This window comes from Gallus gallus, chromosome 1 (genome assembly GCF_016699485.2).
Source record: "Gallus gallus isolate bGalGal1 chromosome 1, bGalGal1.mat.broiler.GRCg7b, whole genome shotgun sequence".
NCBI classification, from domain to species: Eukaryota; Metazoa; Chordata; class Aves; order Galliformes; family Phasianidae; genus Gallus; species Gallus gallus.
Window position 1 is genome coordinate 326,919 of NC_052532.1, and position 18,997 is coordinate 345,915.

Consider the following 18,997-nt stretch of genomic DNA (forward strand, 5'->3'; position numbering starts at 1 on the left):
AGGCGCAATTCCCCTAGGGTTCACTCCCGCACTAAGCGCAGGGGCCGAATTACAGTGAGGGCATGCCTGCACCACCTCCCGGGCCACCGCCATAGGAATAGAACATGTCCTTGACAGTGCTCGAGCCCCTAGGTGTAGCGTAGAATGTAGGTCTCTAGCCTCCCTCACCGTAAGAACCTTGTGCCCCGCGTGTTGGTCAGCGAGGGCATTGCCAGTTGTAAAGAATCCCGGAACGTCTGAATGACTTCGCACATGAAGAACAGCAGCGGGCGCTGTCCTTGCCGTCAATGCTTCCTCCAAGAGGAAGGCAATCGAAGTACTGGGTTGCCCTTCCTGCCCCATTCGTAGTAACATTTTTGCAATGAAAGCAGAGTCAGTGACTACATTGCAAGGGGTGTCTGGCCAGAGGAGCAGTGCCATCGCGACCGCCTGCGCCTCAAGTGTCTGAACACTGACACCGTGATCTTGAAATGTTCTAATTTCCCAGTCACCCGTCTGGTTCTTCCAGACAACCGCCCCCTGACCTGTCGATGAAGAGGCATCCGTAAATACTGCCGGACCATCAAGGGGAGAAGCAACAACCCGAAGACGGAGTGACACCCGGAGCGGGCGTGCCAGCTCGAAAATCGGAAGGGAACCCGCATGCCTAAGCTTGCCTCCGAACCCATGCAGGGCCAGGAGGATTTCGTCAGGCAAGATCTGCGAATCTCGGAAGAACCTGGGCAGGTGGACTATATCCAAATCCTTTCCAAAATCCCTAAATGCAGCTGTCCTTGCCTTACTAAGTAGCAGGGAAAGAAGCTCCACCCACGGGGTAAATGCCCGCACCGGCTGTGCTGAGAACAGCCAGCGCAGAGGTTGTGGACAGGAGCCCAGTGCATGACCAATGACAGCTACGGCCCCATCCTGGCAGCGAGTAACAGCGCCCTCTAGGGGGATACCCGGTGTCCACCTGGACGAACTTGCTGTTGAGCACAGTGATAGTATTTCTCGCCAGGCAGCGTCCATCTCTGGGGTCCACTCTCTCCTTTCCCGTGGGTCTGAGCCCTTCAGCTGGTCGTAAGAGGGCTTCATTAATCGGGGTGGAATACCCAGCGCTCCCCGGACCCACTGGATAGCCCCTACCAGTTTCTGAACATCCCACAGGTTGGTTACGTGAGGCTTAATCTCCAGGCCCTCGGGGATAACCGTGGATGATCCAAACTTATATCCCAGGAATTCTATCCCCTGCCCTCGTTGTACCTTTTCTTGGGAGATCGTGAAACCTGCACCCGTGAGCGCGCCTGACACCCGTGCTTCTAGGGCTTGTAGTTGGGAACCTGTCGGAGCTGCAAGCAGAAGATCATCCATGTAATGGACAATCTGGCAGTCTGGCATGTCGCGTCTCACTGGCGCGATAATTGTATTCACCACAAGCTGACAAATAGTAGGTGAACAGGCCATTCCCTGAGGGAGAACCTTCCACTGAAACCTTTGAGCTGGGCCCTGGTTATTCCGTACAGGGACCGTGAATGCAAAAGCCTCCCGGTCCTGTTCTGCCAACGGGATGGAGAAAAAACAATCCTTAAGGTCAGTGACCACAAGGGGCCATCCCCTGGGAACGGCTGCAAGTGATGGACCGCCTTGCTGAACGGGACCGAACTGGACGAGCTGTGCATTAACAGCCCGAAGATCATGCAATAAACGGAAGGACCCCGATGGTTTCCGGATAACAAAGATGGGCGTGTTCCACCTACTAAGTGACGGTTCAATGTGTCCCGCCTCCAGTTCCCTGAAGACCAGCTGCGTCAGCGCTGCTAATTTATCAGTAGGAAGGGGCCACTGATCCACCCAAACGGGAGACGCTTCCCGTTTCCAGCGTAATGGGATGGCAAAATGCAGCGCAAGGTGGTACACAGTGGCCCTTAGTATAAATTTGTGAGTCGAACTCCCATGGACGTGAGAAAATCACGCCCTAAGATTGATCCTTCCACCGGTGCCACGAGGGGTTGCATCAACACCGGTGTCTCCATCATCCCACTCCTATCAATGATAGCGATCTCCACTTCCTCTGCAGCCCCTTTTGTTGGGACTGTGCCTCCCACTCCCCCAATATGCTGCCAATGCGAGGTGAGTGGCCAGTTCGGCGGCCAATCGGCCTCCGCAATCACTGTAACGTCCGCACCAGAATCTAGCAAAGCCGTAAAAAGCATGGTTCGAGGTCCCTCTTTTTGGGGCCGCGGACCCGCATATGACATTATCACCTTAACTAGTGGACGGTCCCCAATCCCATGGCTAATGGCACGGTGGGCATGTTCTCCTTGGCCCATTGCTCTGATTTGGGAAGGTGCCCTGGGCCCGAGGCGCCCTCCCTTGGCCGTTTCCCTGCATCGCTTCCTTGATCTTCCGGCAGTTACGCGCCGTGTGGCCCTCCCCACCACACCACTGGCATTTTTTGTCTGTGTCTGTTTTTGAGCCACCTTTATTTGGACAGTTGGTCCTAAAGTGTCCGGGTTGTCCGCACTTATAACAGACACCTTTCCCTCCCCCGTCCTTGGGGCGTGTAGCTGCCTGTACTGCGAGCTGGAGGGCTGCGGCTAAGCCCTCATTTGTTAACGGAGCAGCGTGCTGATGGTCAAGCACATATTTGATAAGTTCCCCAGGGGTTGTTAAGTTGCCTGGGGCCGCCCTAATAATTTGCTGTATGTCCGGGAGCGATTTTTGCTTAAGGCAATCAATGATAACAGGACCTTGGGCCGGCTCCGGAAGATCGGACCCCTCAACTGCACGAATCAAGCGGTTCGCAAATTCGGCAAAAGGCTCCGAAGGGCCTTGTTTGATATCCGCCCACGGGAGAGTAGGCTCTGTAACTCGAGCCAGCTCCCGAAGGGCCTGTAGGGCCGCAGTTGTGACTGCAGCTAACTCTCCCGGTCTCAACAGCCTAAGCTGGCCTTCCGGAGATCCCACCATGCCGTCCGCTACACCCTGGAGACGCGCTAATGTGGTCCTATCCCCTCGGCCCCGACCATTGGCTGGGTGTCGGGCATCTCGGGTGGCTGCCGCCACCACTGCTTGCAACTGTGTATTCCAAGCATCATACCACAGGGTGTACTGAACCGGTTCAAGGATCACATGCATGAGGCTGATCACATCGTACGGTAGTAGGCTAGAGGCCATGAGGGCCTCTACCGCCGCCATTGTTACTGGGGAACGCAGCCCCTTTTAAGAATTTCAGAAAGGCGGGTTATTGCTTTAGAATCTAGAGGGACCCACGCCGGGCCCTCTGTCTTGACTATGACTGGAAGGGCTAGCGGCGGCCGTGCTGGGTCGGCTGCTCGTAAGTCCTCCCTCACCCGGGCCCAATCAGTGAGCGTGGGCGGAGCCCACGGGGTGGGTGCTGTGGGACTGCACCCCTCAGGGGTGGACCCCTGGGACGTTGGCCACGGGGCTCCGCCCCTGCATCCACCGCGGGGCGGGACGGTGCAGTCCGCCCGGTTGGGGAAGTTGCTACAGCAACAGACTGAGCTGCACTCGTTATCACAACACACGGGTTGCGCTGTACCTCCTTGGAATGCCGTACCCTCCCCCGAAGCCTGCTTATCAGCCCTGCAGGAGATGTTACCACATTCCTCCAAGGACCTTCCCCCCCGCCTCCCCGACGGACTTCAGTGAAGGATATAAGCCTTGAGAGGGATACGGAGGTGGGGGTGTTGTGGCCTCCACGCTTGAGCAATCCGATGCAACTTCGTCCTTCTTTGTTCCCGGGGCTATCGCAGCAGCAGGGGTTGTAGGGGCTGGCGCCACCTTATCTCCAGCCGGACCTGCACGAGGAATGAGACCCCCCCCTGGCCCCGCAACCTCTAACCCCAATAGCTCCCTGGCTCATTTGCCCGCAAGTTTCTCCTTGCGCGCAGCCTTCAATCCTCCCAGAATCAAACCCCAAGTTTTAAATTCCGCTGCTTTTTGAGTGACCATTGCTCGTTGGGATAAGGCAGCGGTAATTGAATCCCAATTATTGTGGTCATAAATCTCGTGGGGCGATGTTAACAGCCCCTCCCTCTCAAGCAACGAGAGGACCGCAGCTATCTCCTTCTGAGAAGGAGCATGCTTCCCGTTATAAATCTTACACACATGAACGATCACCTTTATGACGGCTTCCATGACGCCCCCGATCCTCCTCCCGATTGAGACCAGGATCCCAGGCTCTTCTCCGGCGTGATTCCGGAGGGTATATCCGTCGCTCGTCCGCGACCTCCGCCGACAGAGGGGTGACTGCAGATTCCCTCTGTCCCCGGGCTCGGCCCCTGGGCTTCCACCGCCAAGCAAGTGCTAACGCCCCACGGTGGGCTCCTGCCCCGTCAAGCAGACAGCCGACTCATTCCCCTAAGCATCACGTTGGGGTCACCACTTGTTGCCTTTCGCAGGCAACCGTGATGTTCGTTGCTTAGGGGAGCCTGCGGCTTGGCCAAATACCGAGGTGACACCAATATGATGAGCGGTAAAATAGCATTTATTAAGTTCTAACAAGCACTTATATATCTTTTAACCCTTCGTGTACGCCCACTGGATGGTACACGTGGCACATACCTAACACATGGGGAGGAGCCTGACACGTTACATCCCGAGACCCCGATCACGCCTATTACAACAACTTCCCATAGGGGGACCGCAAATGGAGGCACCAAAAGGTGAACCCCAAGATAGAACTTTTAAAATGGGAACCCCAGCTGGAGGCCCCCAAATGGGGACCCAAACATTGGGATGCCAAAAAGGGGACTCCCAAAAGGAGGACACCAAATGGAGACGACCAAAAAGGGGACCCCCCCCATGGAGACCCCAAAAATGGAAACCTCACATGGAGACCCCGAGTGGAGACCCCTAAAAAAGGGAGAAACAATGGGGGATTTGGGCTCTTAATGAGAAAAATAATAAAGATGAGCTGTAATGACTGTGTTTGTAATGCCACGCTGTAGGGACTAGGACGATAATGGCATCAGATAGCATTAATAATGGGATAATCATCAAAAATGGAGAAATGATAATGGGATAGTGGGGGCGGGCACTAAACAATAAAAATAAGAAGTGTATTAGTAAGAGTGTAAAGAATAACGGCAACATGCAGTGATAAAATGGGGTGAACCGGGCGGATACTCATAAGAGAAATATTATTAATAATCAGATAATGATCAGAACTACGTAAAGTAATAATAAAACGGTGGTAGTGTGGGAAGGGCACTTAATAAAGTCCATCAGGAAGGCATGAGTAGTATTAGTGTGAGGAAAAACAGTATTAAACGTAGTGGTAAAATTGGGGTGGAAATGAGAGAAATGTTACAGCTATTAATAACGAGGTAATAATCGAAAATAGGAAACGCAAATGGTGATAATGGGAATCGAGGCACTGATAACGGTAATGACGTTCATATTGCTAATAATGGGACAAGAACGAAAAGTAGTGATGAAATGGGGAGTTGGGCAGTAGAGGAGGGGAATTGTGGCAGGGACTGTTAATAAACGGGAGTAGAAACGGTAAAGGAAATAATGCCGAACATAATGATAGGAAGGGTAATAAATGCAGACTTGCAATAACAATAATCGTAATAACAATAACGATGACGGTAATAGTGTAAGTGGAGAGAACCGTGCAGAATCGTCAGCTGCCCACCCAACCGTCCCGTGGGGCTGTGATCTGTAAGGACCCTCCAAGGACCTCCCTTTAAGGCACAGTGCAACAGATGAGTTTCCTGAGAGACAGCGAGCAGCACAGCTGGCTGAGGCCATACAGGAGCAACTGCAGGAGTGCTGGAAAGAGGCAGATTCCAGCACACATGGATGGCATGGCAGTGCCCAGCAGCGTTGGCACGAGCTGCCTGGGATGGGATTCGTCACTGCAGATTTGTCCCTTTCCTCCAGCGGACGTAGCTGTCAGCAGTGCTGCACACCCAGAACTTCTCATTGTGGCAGAGGGCTGAGCTGATCCTGTCCCCATTCAGGTACGCACATCGGCCTCCGCCTCGCAGCTCAAACCTGAGCACAGGAGGGAGGAGAATGGGAAACCCAATCCCAAACAGACCCCATAAGAGATCCCACCCCGACAGACGGACGCACACACTGACCAGTTGCTGAAGGCGCTGCCATCGGCCCATGTCCAGTGCTCGGCCCCTTCTGCCCTGTGCAGCCCAATCCAGTGGTCTTCCGGGCCCTGGTACTGCAGCATGAATTCCTATGAACAAAACCAGGTGTGATTGGAGCCGTTGGAACACATCCCATCCCCTCCCCACATCTCAGGTCCCACCTCGCTGCAAGGCGCTGCACTCATATTGGTGCAATGCTGTGTTGGTAATGGTGTGGACAAAGCCCTCCCCTGGAGGTGCGCAGATAAAGACAGCAACGGGAGGGTGCAGGGAGGGGGGGAGATGAGCACTTGACACTGTCCCAGCACAGCCCGGTGCTTTCGCCAAAGGCATCTCCTCACGGCTTTGGCATGGGGCTAATATGGGGCACCGAGAGGAGTTTGTGCGGCCCCACAAAGTGTGCATTTCCCACCCCCGTGTTGGCACTGGGGCTCACACCCCGCTCTCACCATCTCCTCCTCCGTCTCTATGGTAGCCAGGGAAGCTCCGAGGCGGTGGCAGTGCTCCCTGCTGCTGTTCCAATCGCTCTCCGTGTCCGAGAAATAATAGCATTTCCCTTGGAAACCGACCCAGGCGTTGGGGCACACGTGGGAGAAGGGTGGGCGAGGTGAGCACGACGGACGCTGGAGCACTGACAGGGAGAGAGTTGGGCAAGTGGGAGGCAAAGGACGTTCCCCTGCAGCTGAGGTGGGGTTGGGATGCACGGCCACGGGGCGATGCCCTCGGAGCGGTTGCAGAGGCCGGGAGTTGGAGCAGAAGGTGCTTTGGGGCACCACGTGGGCAGCCCAGGAGGTGGGATGGGGGCTGTGCGTCTCCGTGGGGATGCGGGGGGCACTCACCTATCACGGCCACCAGCGCCGAAACAAGGATGCACGGCACTGCACACAAAGCCACGCAGAGCACGCGGCGCCTGTTCTGTCTCAGCTCACTGCATCCGGAGCCTGGCCAGACAGAGAGCAGTTCATGAGTCACACAGTCAGCACGGCTGGAAAAGACCTCCAACATCGTCCGGCGCGACCGTCCACGTAGCGCCGCTATTTCCCCACCAAACCCGATCACTTTGTACTGCAGCCCCACGGCGCTGTGCTGCAGACTCCGCCCCCCCACAGCTCCGCTCCCCTCTCTGGACACGCTGCAGGGCCACAGTGTCTCTCTGGCAGTGAGGGGCCAACGCTGAGCGCAGCACTGAGCTGCGGCCCCAGCAGCGCCACACAGACGGACGGGCACCTCCTGCTCTGCTGCCCGCACTGCTGCCGCTACGAGCCGGGCAGAGCAGAAGCACCGCGCTGCGAGCCTGACTACAGGCTGTAGCGGATCTCCATCCACCACCGCCCTCCCCCGCTCTGCACGCTGCTAGAAGGAGTTCTTTACTGTCCGCCCGTGCTGCGCCCGCCGGCAGCTCGCTCCGGGCTGCTGCCTTTCCAACGCTCTCGCTGCCATCCCAGCCCCGTCCCCGCGCTGTCCCCGCGCTGCCCGTCCCTTCTCCCGCAGGAGGACACTCCTTCTCTCCCGCACTCTCAGCACAGCTCCCCGCTCACTCCCGCCGCTCTCTTCCCTCCGCCTCAGCTCGCGGCACAGCGGGACGGCACCGCCGCCCTCAGCACGGACCGCCCGGGGCCCCTCCCGTGGGCTCGGGCTCTTTTCCCCGCTCGGCCCTTTCCCGCTGCCTCCCGGCATTACCCCGTTGCGCTCGGACTTCTTCATCTCCCGGCTGGACCGTCGCCTCTCGGGGCGGGGAAGGGCTCAGCCGCTCTTTTTCTTCCTTAGCATCGTAGAGGTGCGGGACTGCGTCCATCGTGTGCGGGGAGAGGAGCAGAGAAGGGTCGGGCTGAGGGCACAGCGGTCCCGGCGGAGCGCTCTTCTTAGCGAGGACCTCACGGAGGGATCGTGGCGGAAAGCTGAAAAACAGCGGCATACTGCAGTGGGCACAGCGGTACCGAAGGCACTCAGTCGCAGTCGGGAAGCCGTCCGGGAACGCCGCCCACAGCGTGCTCGATATAAAGACGCGGTCGGCAGAGGGGCGGGGCGGGGGCGGTGCAGCATTGCTATTCCTCTTTCTATTTGCTGTTTGTCTTTGCTATTCCTGTGGTGGGTGGGGGCTCTCAAGGACTGACTGCGGTGGGGGCCAAAATGAGCCTCGCTGAACTGAGTGAAGGGCAAAACCAGGTCCGTGCAGTATAGAAAGAAGGGCTTCATAGCAAGAAAAGAGAAAGCAGCTTCACAAGGTAGACATAAGGGGCAAATAGGGATAGTTTATGTAGAGAGTGTTAGAAAACAAGGGGTTCCAGGCACTTTCACAGGCGTTAGGTGCGAAATAACAAGGAGAATGAAGGCCATAAAGATAAGGACCGGAGAACAGCTCAAAGGTTGGCAGGGAGGTGATGGGATGTCTGAAGTGCGAGCTGAAACCAGTTTGGGGGATGCCCCCCCTTCGGGGTCAGACGTTTGCAGCGAGGAAGACTATGAGCCTTCGTGAGGAAGACTACGAGCCTTCATCATCACGACCTGCTTTGCACGCGCAAGGGGGGCAGGAACTGCATGCTAATGGGCTCTCGGGAATGTAGTGAATATGTACCCGAATTCCTGTCAACTACTGATGATGTATTAGTTGGACCTGTATCTATAGCCCCATTTCTGCTGACGGTGCGCAAGTTAGGTGGAGCGATCCCCCTTGCACCGGGCTGTACGCACGTCACCAACAAACACATACCTGCTCTATATCCTTACCGGCTATGGGGTCTGATTGCCGCACGTCAGTTTGGCACCCCAGGTGGGACCCACTCTGTTCGGCTGCAGGAGCGGCTGAGAGAGGGGACACCTTTGGCGCGCCCCGAGATTTCTGGGAAGGACTCCCTTCCTCACCCGATCACTGCGGGGACAGACAAGGACCGCCCGTAGGCGGACCAGGTCTGTGTATGGGAAAGGGGGAACCCGTAAGGCGTGAGGAGACGTCCTACGCAGGGTATGGAGGAGCGTGCCTGCTCCCCCCCAGCTGAGCTACGTGAGCTCACGGGTTCGGTGGCCGGCTGGGGTAGGAAGACTGCTTGGGGAGTTCCTACGAAGGGGAACTGTAAGTCATACGAGAGGAAAGAGCAACAGCTCTCCCTTCGGTGATTGGTAACAGCGCGGATTTTGTCAAATGAGAGCGTGGATTCTCCTGGAGAGAGCAGTGGGAGTTATAGGTTGTGTTCTTGTTATCACCATCTGCTGAGTGTTCGGCACCGTGGATCTCCTCATTGCACGTCCAGCTGACTGTCGGAAAAATCTTAAAGCTTGCAGCTGATCGACTAATGTATTAGTGTTATTATGATTCCAGCTAAAGGACATCGTCAGCACTGTGCATGATGTATAAACCATGGTTTTTGTTCTAAATGTCAGAGTGAGTGTGCTGGGAGTGAGACGCGTTCCGTTCAGGGAGTGAGTGTCAGTCCGTTTATGTAGTACTGTGTTCTGATTGTGGGGAAGAGTGTAAAGGAAGGCGGGGCTAAAGGAAGGTAAAGGATGGCTTTGTGAGATCTGTTTCCAAGTGTTTGCAACTGAACAAGATCACTATACGGTGATAAGGGCTGTCTGTGGAAACTTGGAGGAAATTAGGAATCAAGAAGAATTTGGTAAACATCCCGGGAGGCTCCCAGGGGAAGGAAATCCCCAAACAAACCCCTTTGGGATGCGCATTGGCCCATTGGTGGGATACTGCAGGGGAACCTGGAGGCACCCTGGGTAAGGAAACTCTCGTCAAGTATTGCCATCAATGGCGGTTAATATACAAATTAGAAGATGGTGAGAAGTGGCATCGGAATGGAACCCAAAACTATAATACCTTCTTACAGCTACTGTTGTTCTTAAGGAGGGAAGGTAAATGAAGTAACACGAACAGTTTTTATAACTGAGTGCTCTCATCACGAGACTCAGTACTGGGTGTTTGTGGACACTGAAGAACTGTACTGTTTGATGTGTGGGTTCTGAAGGGAACGGGACAAACGGTTTTGATGGTGTACTTGTTAATGGTATACAGAAGCTGGATTGCGGGTATGTGGAAGTGTAACTGAGGGTATGAACAGTGGACAAAGGAAAAAGGGTTAAAGAGAAAGTGAGTTTATCTGCGCTGGCATGAGAGCAGCCCCCCCGCACCATTCCCCTGTGAGCAGAACTCTCGGAGTGAGAGAGAGCGCCGGAGTCACAGAGTGCTGCTGTAAACAGCGTTACTTGTGAATGGGGGGAGGTGGAGAGGATGGGGCACTGGAGGTGAGAATAGCCTTCATGTGCAGAGATGTCGGAAACCCGAAATTCCAGTGTTAGCACTGGAAGCCTCCGGAGAGGAGGAGGTGAAACTGAAATGTAATGGTAGTCCTTTATGTAAGGATGAGTTTGGAAAGGGAAAAGTTTGAGGACGCAGGCTGAGGAAGGCAAAGATGAGCAAGGTGTAACAGGGATGTAGATCCAAAGAGAGGCGAGCAATATGAAGAAAAATCTGATTGAGGAACAGTGATAGTAAGGACATTGGGAATAGCAACAGCTGTTCCTGTTGCGGTGCTGGAGTAGAGCCGTAGGACCCAGAGGTCCCCTTAGAAAGCGGTAATGGGGGGGGCTGGAAGAGTCCATGGAGGGTTCCACCCCTGCTGGACTGAAAGCAGTGTGCAATCTGCAGGGATATGAGACAGCGGTGGAGAAATCCAACCGTCTCTGATTGCAAAAGCGGAATGATGGGAACCTGGGAAGTTATTCCTGGCAAATCCACCGGTGAAATTGCAGCCAGGAGAGCAGGAGAAAGAGGTTTATTTTCTGGTGGGCACGGGTGCCTCTCACCACCCGCAGATGATTTTGCATCAGTAGTAGGAGCTACTGCCCAACAAGAAAGAGCTTCCCTTTGGGGATCAAGTGAATATAGGCTGAGAAAATAAGTCGGAATACATCAATTCCTGTACATGCCGGGTTCTCCAAAACCGCTCCTCTGGCAAGGCTCATTAGAACAAATGGATGCAGAGATTCAATTCAATAACACTGGAGCTAAGGGTCAAACAAGATGAACTGATTGCAAATGGTAAGTCTGGCTTTAATACTAAGTGGGAAAAACAACGTTGTACCCCCAGAAGTTGCAGAAATCTTCACTAAGGTATGCTTAGCAGTGTGGGTATCAGGGATGCCTGGTAGAGCCAAAATGCAGCCCTAAGTTCAAAGCAAGAGCTGGAGCTAGCCCAGTCAGGGTAAAGCGGTGCCCTCTGAGGATACGCAACCGGAGAAGGAGAAAAGAAAAACGGATAACTTTTGGATTTTGGATGACTAATTGAATGTGAATCCAAATACAAGACTCCAGTCTTGCCGATGAAAAATTGGATAGCAAGTGCTATAGTTTAGTACAGGAATTGAGGGCAAGTCATAGACTTGCTGAATGTATACGCTCCGTGGTGGCAAATCCATCCACTTTAGTAACTAAGTTAGGGAATGAGTTGGTGGAGTTTGCCTTCTGGATGTGAAGGATGCCTTTCCTGCCTCGCATGCGCGAGGGCGAGGGACCGTATGCTGAGGAGTTCTCGGAAATGGAACGAATATGTATAGGAATTCCAGGAAAATCGTTGGTTCTGTATTAGCCCTGCCTATACCTATCCCGAGTTTTCGTCCTGATGGCATGCAAGTGAGGAGGAGCTCTCCCCCTTGTATCCGGCTCTGCGCAGCGTTGATTAAAACATACCTGCTTTGTAACTCTGTTGTGGTTATGGGGTTCGATTCCGCGAGTCGCGGGGACCCGTAAGACGTGAGGAGACGTCCTGCGCGGGGTTGAAGGAGCGAGGGTGCTCCCCCTGAGGGTGGATCCGCAGGTAACGGTTGGGTGACGGCGATCGGTGTGGGTGGGAGTACAGCCCTCGGGACGGGGGTCCCACTTAGGGGGGTATCTCGAGAATGCCGAGAAGCCCACGGGTGCCGCACGCGAGGTACCCCGAGAGTGACACATGCGAGCCGTGTAATACTTTGGAAAGATCGTAGCTACGAAAGTGGGTCGGACCCGTGGTTTCGTTCTCCTGCGAGGGAGACGGCTGGAAACCGTCACCGAAGTGTTTAAAGCGACTGGTCGAGTGGGGGCGGAGGGGGGGGAGGCGGGGGGGGGGGACGCACAAATGCCCGACCCGATTTTCTCTTTCTCTTCCTGATAGGAACTGCGTTTGTCGTTGCTGTCGTCTTTGCAATTGTTGGGTGTTTAAAAATATTGTTTGTGGGATTCCATTTGTAATGGAAGCGCTGTTGTTGCTGGGGACATTGGTTCTGGCTCTCGTCCTGGGAATTCGGTGTTCCCGTGCCCCGGGCAAGCAGGCAGATTCCATTACCCGGCAACGGAGACTCGAGAAGCGGCTGCTCTACGGTGTGAACGTTAAATACTGGATCCAAGGCGTCAGTGGTGTTAATGCGTGATCTGAGGGCAACTGGACGCTCGTTACACCCTGAAAATAAGTGCGACCCCGTATTTGTTGTTCGAAGCTTAGCCTGTAATGCTGCCCGGGAATTACGGTGCAACACAGGAGACCGGCATTTCCGTTGGGGTCGTGAGTCGGGCTTTAAAGGGGAACGCGTATCAGGTTTAACTGCTATGCTGGCTATAAGGCGTGGACCTTTGGGAACGATAAGGAGTCAGTAGGATTTAATATGGGGGGAGCACCGAGAAAGGAGGTTCCCAGGAGAGCCCCACTTGGATGCGTCTTGGCTCATTGGCGAGAAATTGCCGGGGAGCCTGAGCGAGAAAAAACTTGAATCGAGCACTGTAATCAGTGGTGGTTGTTACAGAAGCTGGAAAGCGGTGAAAAATGGCCAGTGAATGGCACTTGGAATCACAATACCCTTCTGCAGTGAGCGTTGTTCTCGCGGAAGGAGGGCAAGGGGAGGAAGCCGCCTACGCTGATAAGGTTCTTCATCGTCCGCAATCAGCCCGAATGGCAGCGGGACTGTGGGGTGGGGCCGCCCCAGGATGCGATGGTTTTAGCGTTAGAAAAGGAGAAAAGGGGTGGGGGAAATGGTAACCTGCAACGCTGCTGTTCCTCGTGCAACACAGGGCAGTGTTGCACCAGCCCAGACAAAGTCAGGGAAGCAAGAGAAAGCCCGACTGAGTTTCTTGGTCAGTTCAGGGATGCTATGAGGAGACAAACCCCCCGGAGCCAGGACTCCCTGCCGAGCACTCCCTGCCCGCGGCGCTCCCGCACGGCGGGCTCTTACCGACACGGGCTCTGCGGCTGACGGCGCTCCCGGCTCCGCGCACAGAGACGGCACACGCAGCTGCACCGCAACGCCTCCTGTCTGAGACTGAGCGCTTTCGGAACTGCTCTTCAGGTCCGCCACGATCCCTCCGTGAGGTCCTCGCTAAGAAGAGCGCTCCGCCGGCACCGCTGTGCCCTCAGCCCGACCCTTCTCTGCCCCTCTCCCCGCACACGATGGGCGAGTCCCGCACCTCCGCGCTGCTACGGAACAAAGAGAGCGGCTGAGCCCTTCCCCGCCCCGAGAGGCGACGGTCCAGCCGGGAGAGGAAGAAGTCCGAGCGCAACGGGGTAATGCCGGGAGGCAGCGGGAAAGGGCCGAGCGGGGAAAAGAGCCCGAGCCCACGGGAGGGGCCCCGGGCAGTCCGTGCTGAGGGCGGCGGTGCCGTCCCGCTGTGCCGCGAGCTGAGGCGGAGGGAAGAGAGCGGCGGGAGTGAGCGGGGAGCTGTGCTGAGAGTGCGGGAGAGAAGGAGTGTCCTCCTGCGGGAGAAGGGACGGGCAGCGCGGGGACAGCGCGGGGACGGGGCTGGGATGGCAGCGAGAGCGTTGGAAAGGCAGCAGCCCGGAGCGAGCTGCGGGCGGGCGCTGCTCGGACGGACAGTAAACAACTCTTTCTAGCTGCGTGCAGAGCGGCGGAGGGCGGTGGGGGATGGAGATCCGTTCCGCTACACCCGTGGGTCCCGTGCGTTGGCAGAGGTGAGGCTGCGTGGCCTGGGGTTTCCAGGATCCTCCTTCTTGCCCTTTTTGAAGGCTGCAGTGACACTGGCTCTCCTCCAGTCTTCAGGCACTCTGCTGTTCTCCAAGAGCTATCAGAGATGACAGAGAGCGGTCTGGCACTCACCTCTGCCCACTCCCTCAGCACACGTGGATGCATCCCATCGAGGCCCACGGATTTGTGCACTTCGATCCCACCCAGACGTTCCCGGACCACCCCCTCCTCACCCAGAGTGCAGCTCTGGTCTGTGCAGCCATGTGGAATAGCTCTGAGCCATCGGTTCAGGACAAGTTTGACACCCCCCTCCTGAACAGTGTGAGAATGCCTTTGGAAATCAAAACCCTTGGCAAGGATATCAACAGGCTCCTTATGTTGGAATTCTTGGTGCTGGAGAGATGAGACTGGACTGATAAAGAAATGTGAGGAGGAGAAGTTAAAGAATTAGCCAAATACATGTACAGCCGACGGCAATTTCTGTTTAGCCCGTATCTGTTTGTTTAGCTGAGCGTTCTGAACCCGACGTATTCAGCCAATGAGGAAGCGGGAGAGGAAGAGATCAGCGTGGGGTAATGGGGCACAAAGAGGTAACGCTGTCTCTGCAGGCGCTGCTGCTTGCGGGACGGCCGGCAGTGCAATTGGGAATACAGTGTGCTTTGATCAGAGACACCGTCCTGATAAAGTATTTGGATGTTTCCAACACCCCCGCCTGTCTGGAAGATCGGCAGCGGGCCGCAGTCTGTGGGGCGCACCAGGGTGGGGGGTGTCATGGTGATGTCCCTGATCCGGGCTCCGGGCAAACTGCAGACTGCCCTGAGAAGAGGGTCAGCTCTGCACACTGGGCCTCTGTTCCCTTCAGGACTGAGTCGCCAACAACCGGAACCCTTCTCTTCATCATGGCAGAGGTGCTCATATTGCTGGAGGGCCTATCCTCTGAGGTAAGACCTCTGGAGCAGGCTGCCTCTCCTCCAGTTGAGCAGCCAGTTCCTCCTGCAGGACCCCACACCGGTTCTGCACGGGTAAGTGGGGAGGTGGGGCAGGTTGGGAGCGGATTCTCGTCCTTCCTGGAGCAGGGAGCCGTCTCCATTCCCCCCAGCCTCTGAGGTCCCCCCTACTGCCTGGCGACAACAGGGGAGGGGATCCTCCCATTTACCCTGCGCCCTCAACCCGCTTCCTGTTCCCAACCTGTTTGCTGTTTGCAGCGTCCAACCCGTCAGTCTCTCTCTCACTCTCTCTGATCATTCTCAACCTCTCTGCTTCATCCTCCCCCCCCCGGCTTCCCGAGGAAAAAAAAAACGGAGCAGCGGCAACGATGTAAGAAGGAGGACTTATTTTACTAACGCCGATGTTGGGATGCACGATGACACGATATCATGCGATCTCATTGGGAGTAAGGGTAATGAATGGGAAGAAATGAGAGAGAGCGAAAGAGCGATAGAGGGAGAGAGGGAGAGGGAGGGGGTTCTGAAACCCAAAGCGCTACGTGATGAAGGCACACGGCTCAAAAGTACACCCACTGCTCTCCCGGCAGCAACCGAAAGGGAAAAGGCCGCATGCAGCCACATGACGTCTGTGCCGTGCTGAGTCTTCCTTCCCGGAGCGGGAGGTCCTCTGCGATACGCTGTGCTTCTCTTCTGTCCGTGACGTTACGATGTGGAATGCCAATAGCGAAGTTACAAACCATGGCATCCTATAATCCTGTGGTTCTATGACCCTATGACCCTATGAGCCGATGGTTCTGTGGTTCTGTGGTTCCGTGATCCTATGGTTCTATGACCCTATGACCCTATGATCTGATGGTTCTGTGGTTCCATGATCCTATGGTTCTATGATTTATGGTTCTATGATTCCATGGTTCTATGACTGTGGTTCTATGATCCTATGACCCTATGATCCTATGGTTATGTGGTTCTATGATCCTTTGACCCTATGATCCTATGGTTCTATGATCCTATGATCCTATGGATCTATGGTTCTATGGTTCTATGATCCTATGATCCCATGATCCTATGACCCTATGATCCTATGGTTCTATGACCCTATGATCCTATGACCCTATGGTTCTATGATCCTATGACCCTATGATCCTATGGTTCTATGGTTCTATAATCCTATGACCCTATGATCCTATGGTTCTATGGTTCTATGATCCTATGACCCTATGATCCTATGGTTATGTGGTTCCAAGATCCTATGATCCTATGATCCTATGGTTCTATGATCCTATGACCCTATGATCCTATGGTTCTATGGTACTATGATCCTATGACCCTATAATCCTATGGCTCTATGGTTCTATGACCCTATGATCCTATGGTTCCATGGTGCTGTGATTCTATGGTTCTATGACCCTATGACCCTATGATCCTATGATCCTATGACCCTATGATCCTATGATCCTATGACCCTATGATCCTATGGTTCTATGGTCCTATGATCCTATGGTTCTGTGGTCCTATGATCCTATGGTTCTATGACCCTATGATCCTATGATCCTATGACCCTATGACCCTATGGTTCTATGACCCTATGATCCTATGGTTCTATGGTTCTATGGTTGTATGACCCTATGATCCTACGATCCGATGATCCTATGGTTCTATGATCCTATGACCCTATGATCCTATGGTTCTATGGAACTATGATCCTATGACCCTATAATCCTATGGCTCTATGGTTCTATGACCCTATGATCCTATGGTTCTATGGTTCTATGGTTGTATGACCCTATGATCCTACGATCCGATGATCCTATGGTTCTATGATCCTATGACCCTATGATCCTATGGTTCTATGGAACTATGATCCTATGACCCTATAATCCTATGGCTCTATGGTTCTATGACCCTATGATCCTATGGTTCCATGGTGCTGTGATTCTATGGTTCTATGATCCTATGACCCTATGATCCTATGACCCTATGATGCTATGGTTCTATGGTCCTATGATCCTATGGTTCTGTGGTTCTATGATCCTATGGTTCTATGACCCTATGATCCTATGATCCTATGACCCTATGGTCCTATGGTTCTATGACCCTATGATCCTATGGTCCTATGATCCTATGACCCTATGATCCTATGGTTCTATGGTTCTATGATCCTATGACCCTATAATCCTATGGCTCTATGGTTCTATGACCCTATGATCCTATGGTTCTATGGTTCTATGGTTGTATGACCCTATGATCCTATGATCCTATGGTTCTATGGTTCTATGAGCCTATGATGCTATGAGCCTATGACCCTATGATCCTATAATCCTATGATCCTATGGTTCCCTGACCCTCTGATCCTATGGTGCTATGACTGTTTGGTTCTACGACTCTATGCCCATTTCTGGCAGTGTCACCATCACACACAGCGGTGGAGGAGGAACGGGCGGTGTGGGTTCGTCATCATCGGGTCACGAAGGCAACAGAACCCCTTTGGGCTGCTGAACAGAGGGAACCGCTGAGGCTCAGAGGAGAATAACGCAGCAGTGGAATGGGCACAGACAGAAAAGGGCTGAGCGAAAGGCCGCTCCGCTCTGCTGTCCGCAGTGGTTGAGCACCACCGATGGGAGCCATAAGGGGCCGTTCGTTGGGGGGGGCGCAGAATCAGCGTGGCATTAATCGTAATAACCAGAATTAATCGCAGTAACCCTCCCTGTGCCATAAATACGCACTGCCCTCTGTAAGTGGGGATGTTGGCTGCTGTCAGTGCAGGCTGGGAAGGACTGATCGCCCCGCAGCCGAACGCAGCGCGTCTGCACCGCAACCACTGCTGCTTACGGAGCTTCTGCCGCCCGTCAGCATCAGCCCTCACCCCACACATCCCAACCCCATCACCCCCCAACCCCATCACTGCTCACACCCCACACATCCCAACCCCGTCACCTATCACCCCCCCCACCCCACCACCCCATCACCCCCCACATCCCCACCCCATCACCCCATCACTGCTCACACCCCACACATCCCAACCCCATCACCCCCCAACCCCATCACTGCTCACACCCCACACACCCCAACCCCATCACCCCTCACCCCCCCACATCCCAACCCCATCACCCCCCACATCCCCACCCCATCACCCCATCACCTCATCACCCCATCACCCCTCACTCCCCACATCCCAACCCCATCACCCCATTCCCCCCCCACCCCATCACCCCCCTCCACCCCATCACTGCTCACACCCCACACACCCCATACCCCATCATCCTTCACACCCCATCAGCCCCCCACCCCATCACCGCTCACAGACCCCCCACCCCATCACCCCCCCACCCCATCATCACTCACACCCCCCCACTCCATCATCCCATCACCCCACACACCTCACACACCATCACCCCCACACCATCACCCCCCCACCCCACGCACCCCATAAACCCCTCCTTCCCCCCATGCCATCACCTCCCCACCCCATCACCCCACACACCCCTCCCACTCCACCAACCCCATCACCCCATTCCCTCCCCACCCCATCACCCCCCCACCCCCACTCACACTCCATCACCCCCCACATCCCCCCACCCCATCACTCCCCACATTCCCCCCATCACCCCCCCATCCCCCCCCCACCCCCCATCACCCCCCCACCCCATCACCCCCCATTGCCCCCCATATCCCCACCCCACCACCCCTCACACCCCCGTCACCCCTCACAGACCCCCCCATCACCTCCCCACCCCATTACCCCCCATCACCCCCCACCCCATCACCCCATCACCCCTCACACCCCCCCCCATCACCCCTCATACCCCCCACTACCCCCCATTGCCCCCCGCATCCCCACCCCATCACCCCTCACACCCCCCAGTCACCCCCCCACCCCATCACCCCCCATTCCCTCCTACACCCCCTCCCCATCACCCCTCACCCCCCATCACCCCTCACAGACCCCCCCATCACCTCCCCACCCCATTACCCCCCATCACCCCCCCCTCC

General features: G+C 55.2%; 3 protein-coding genes across 5 annotated transcripts in view; 1 reads left to right on the plus strand and 2 right to left on the minus strand.

Moving 5' to 3' along the window:
- The window catches only part of LOC107055489 (C-type lectin domain family 2 member D-like), a 134,836-nt gene that overhangs the window by 65,355 nt on the left and 50,484 nt on the right, over positions 1-18,997 (plus strand). The gene's annotated exons all lie outside the window — the stretch shown is intronic.
- Positions 1,927-4,487, minus strand: LOC121113330 (endogenous retrovirus group K member 8 Gag polyprotein-like). Its single transcript, XM_040702693.2, has 2 exons — positions 4,123-4,487; positions 1,927-3,800 (listed from the first exon to the last, which is right to left on the minus strand). The coding sequence occupies exon 2, from the start codon at positions 3,175-3,177 to the stop codon at positions 2,275-2,277; it is 903 nt and encodes a 300-aa protein (XP_040558627.1). The 5' UTR covers positions 3,178-3,800; positions 4,123-4,487; the 3' UTR covers positions 1,927-2,274.
- On the minus strand, positions 5,534-8,086 carry LOC121113331 (C-type lectin domain family 2 member D-like). Of its 2 annotated transcripts, XM_040702794.2 has the most exons (5): positions 7,794-8,086; positions 6,953-7,054; positions 6,563-6,744; positions 6,096-6,202; positions 5,534-6,006 (listed from the first exon to the last, which is right to left on the minus strand). In XM_040702794.2, the coding sequence occupies exons 1-5, from the start codon at positions 8,026-8,028 to the stop codon at positions 5,865-5,867; spliced, it is 768 nt and encodes a 255-aa protein (XP_040558728.1). In that variant the 5' UTR covers positions 8,029-8,086; the 3' UTR covers positions 5,534-5,864. The 2 variants fall into 2 exon arrangements, with proteins under 2 accessions (XP_040558728.1, XP_040558734.1); XM_040702800.2 differs by lacking the exon at positions 7,794-8,086 and having other exon boundaries at positions 6,953-7,672.

What these genes read in the sequence shown, in the direction of transcription:
- LOC121113330 (XM_040702693.2), bottom strand. Translation starts at nt 3,177, where the DNA reads ATGGCGGCGGTAGAGGCCCTCATGGCCTCTAGCCTACTACCGTACGAT.
- LOC121113331 (XM_040702794.2), bottom strand. Translation starts at nt 8,028, where the DNA reads ATGCCGCTGTTTTTCAGCTTTCCGCCACGATCCCTCCGTGAGGTCCTC. An exon ending in GGCGCTGGTGGCCGTGATAG is followed by an intron (nt 6,745 to 6,952) that starts GTGAGTGCCCCC and finishes TCTCCCTGTCAG; the next exon opens with TGCTCCAGCGTCCGTCGTGC. An exon ending in TAGAGACGGAGGAGGAGATG is followed by an intron (nt 6,203 to 6,562) that starts GTGAGAGCGGGG and finishes TTTTGTTCATAG; the next exon opens with GAATTCATGCTGCAGTACCA.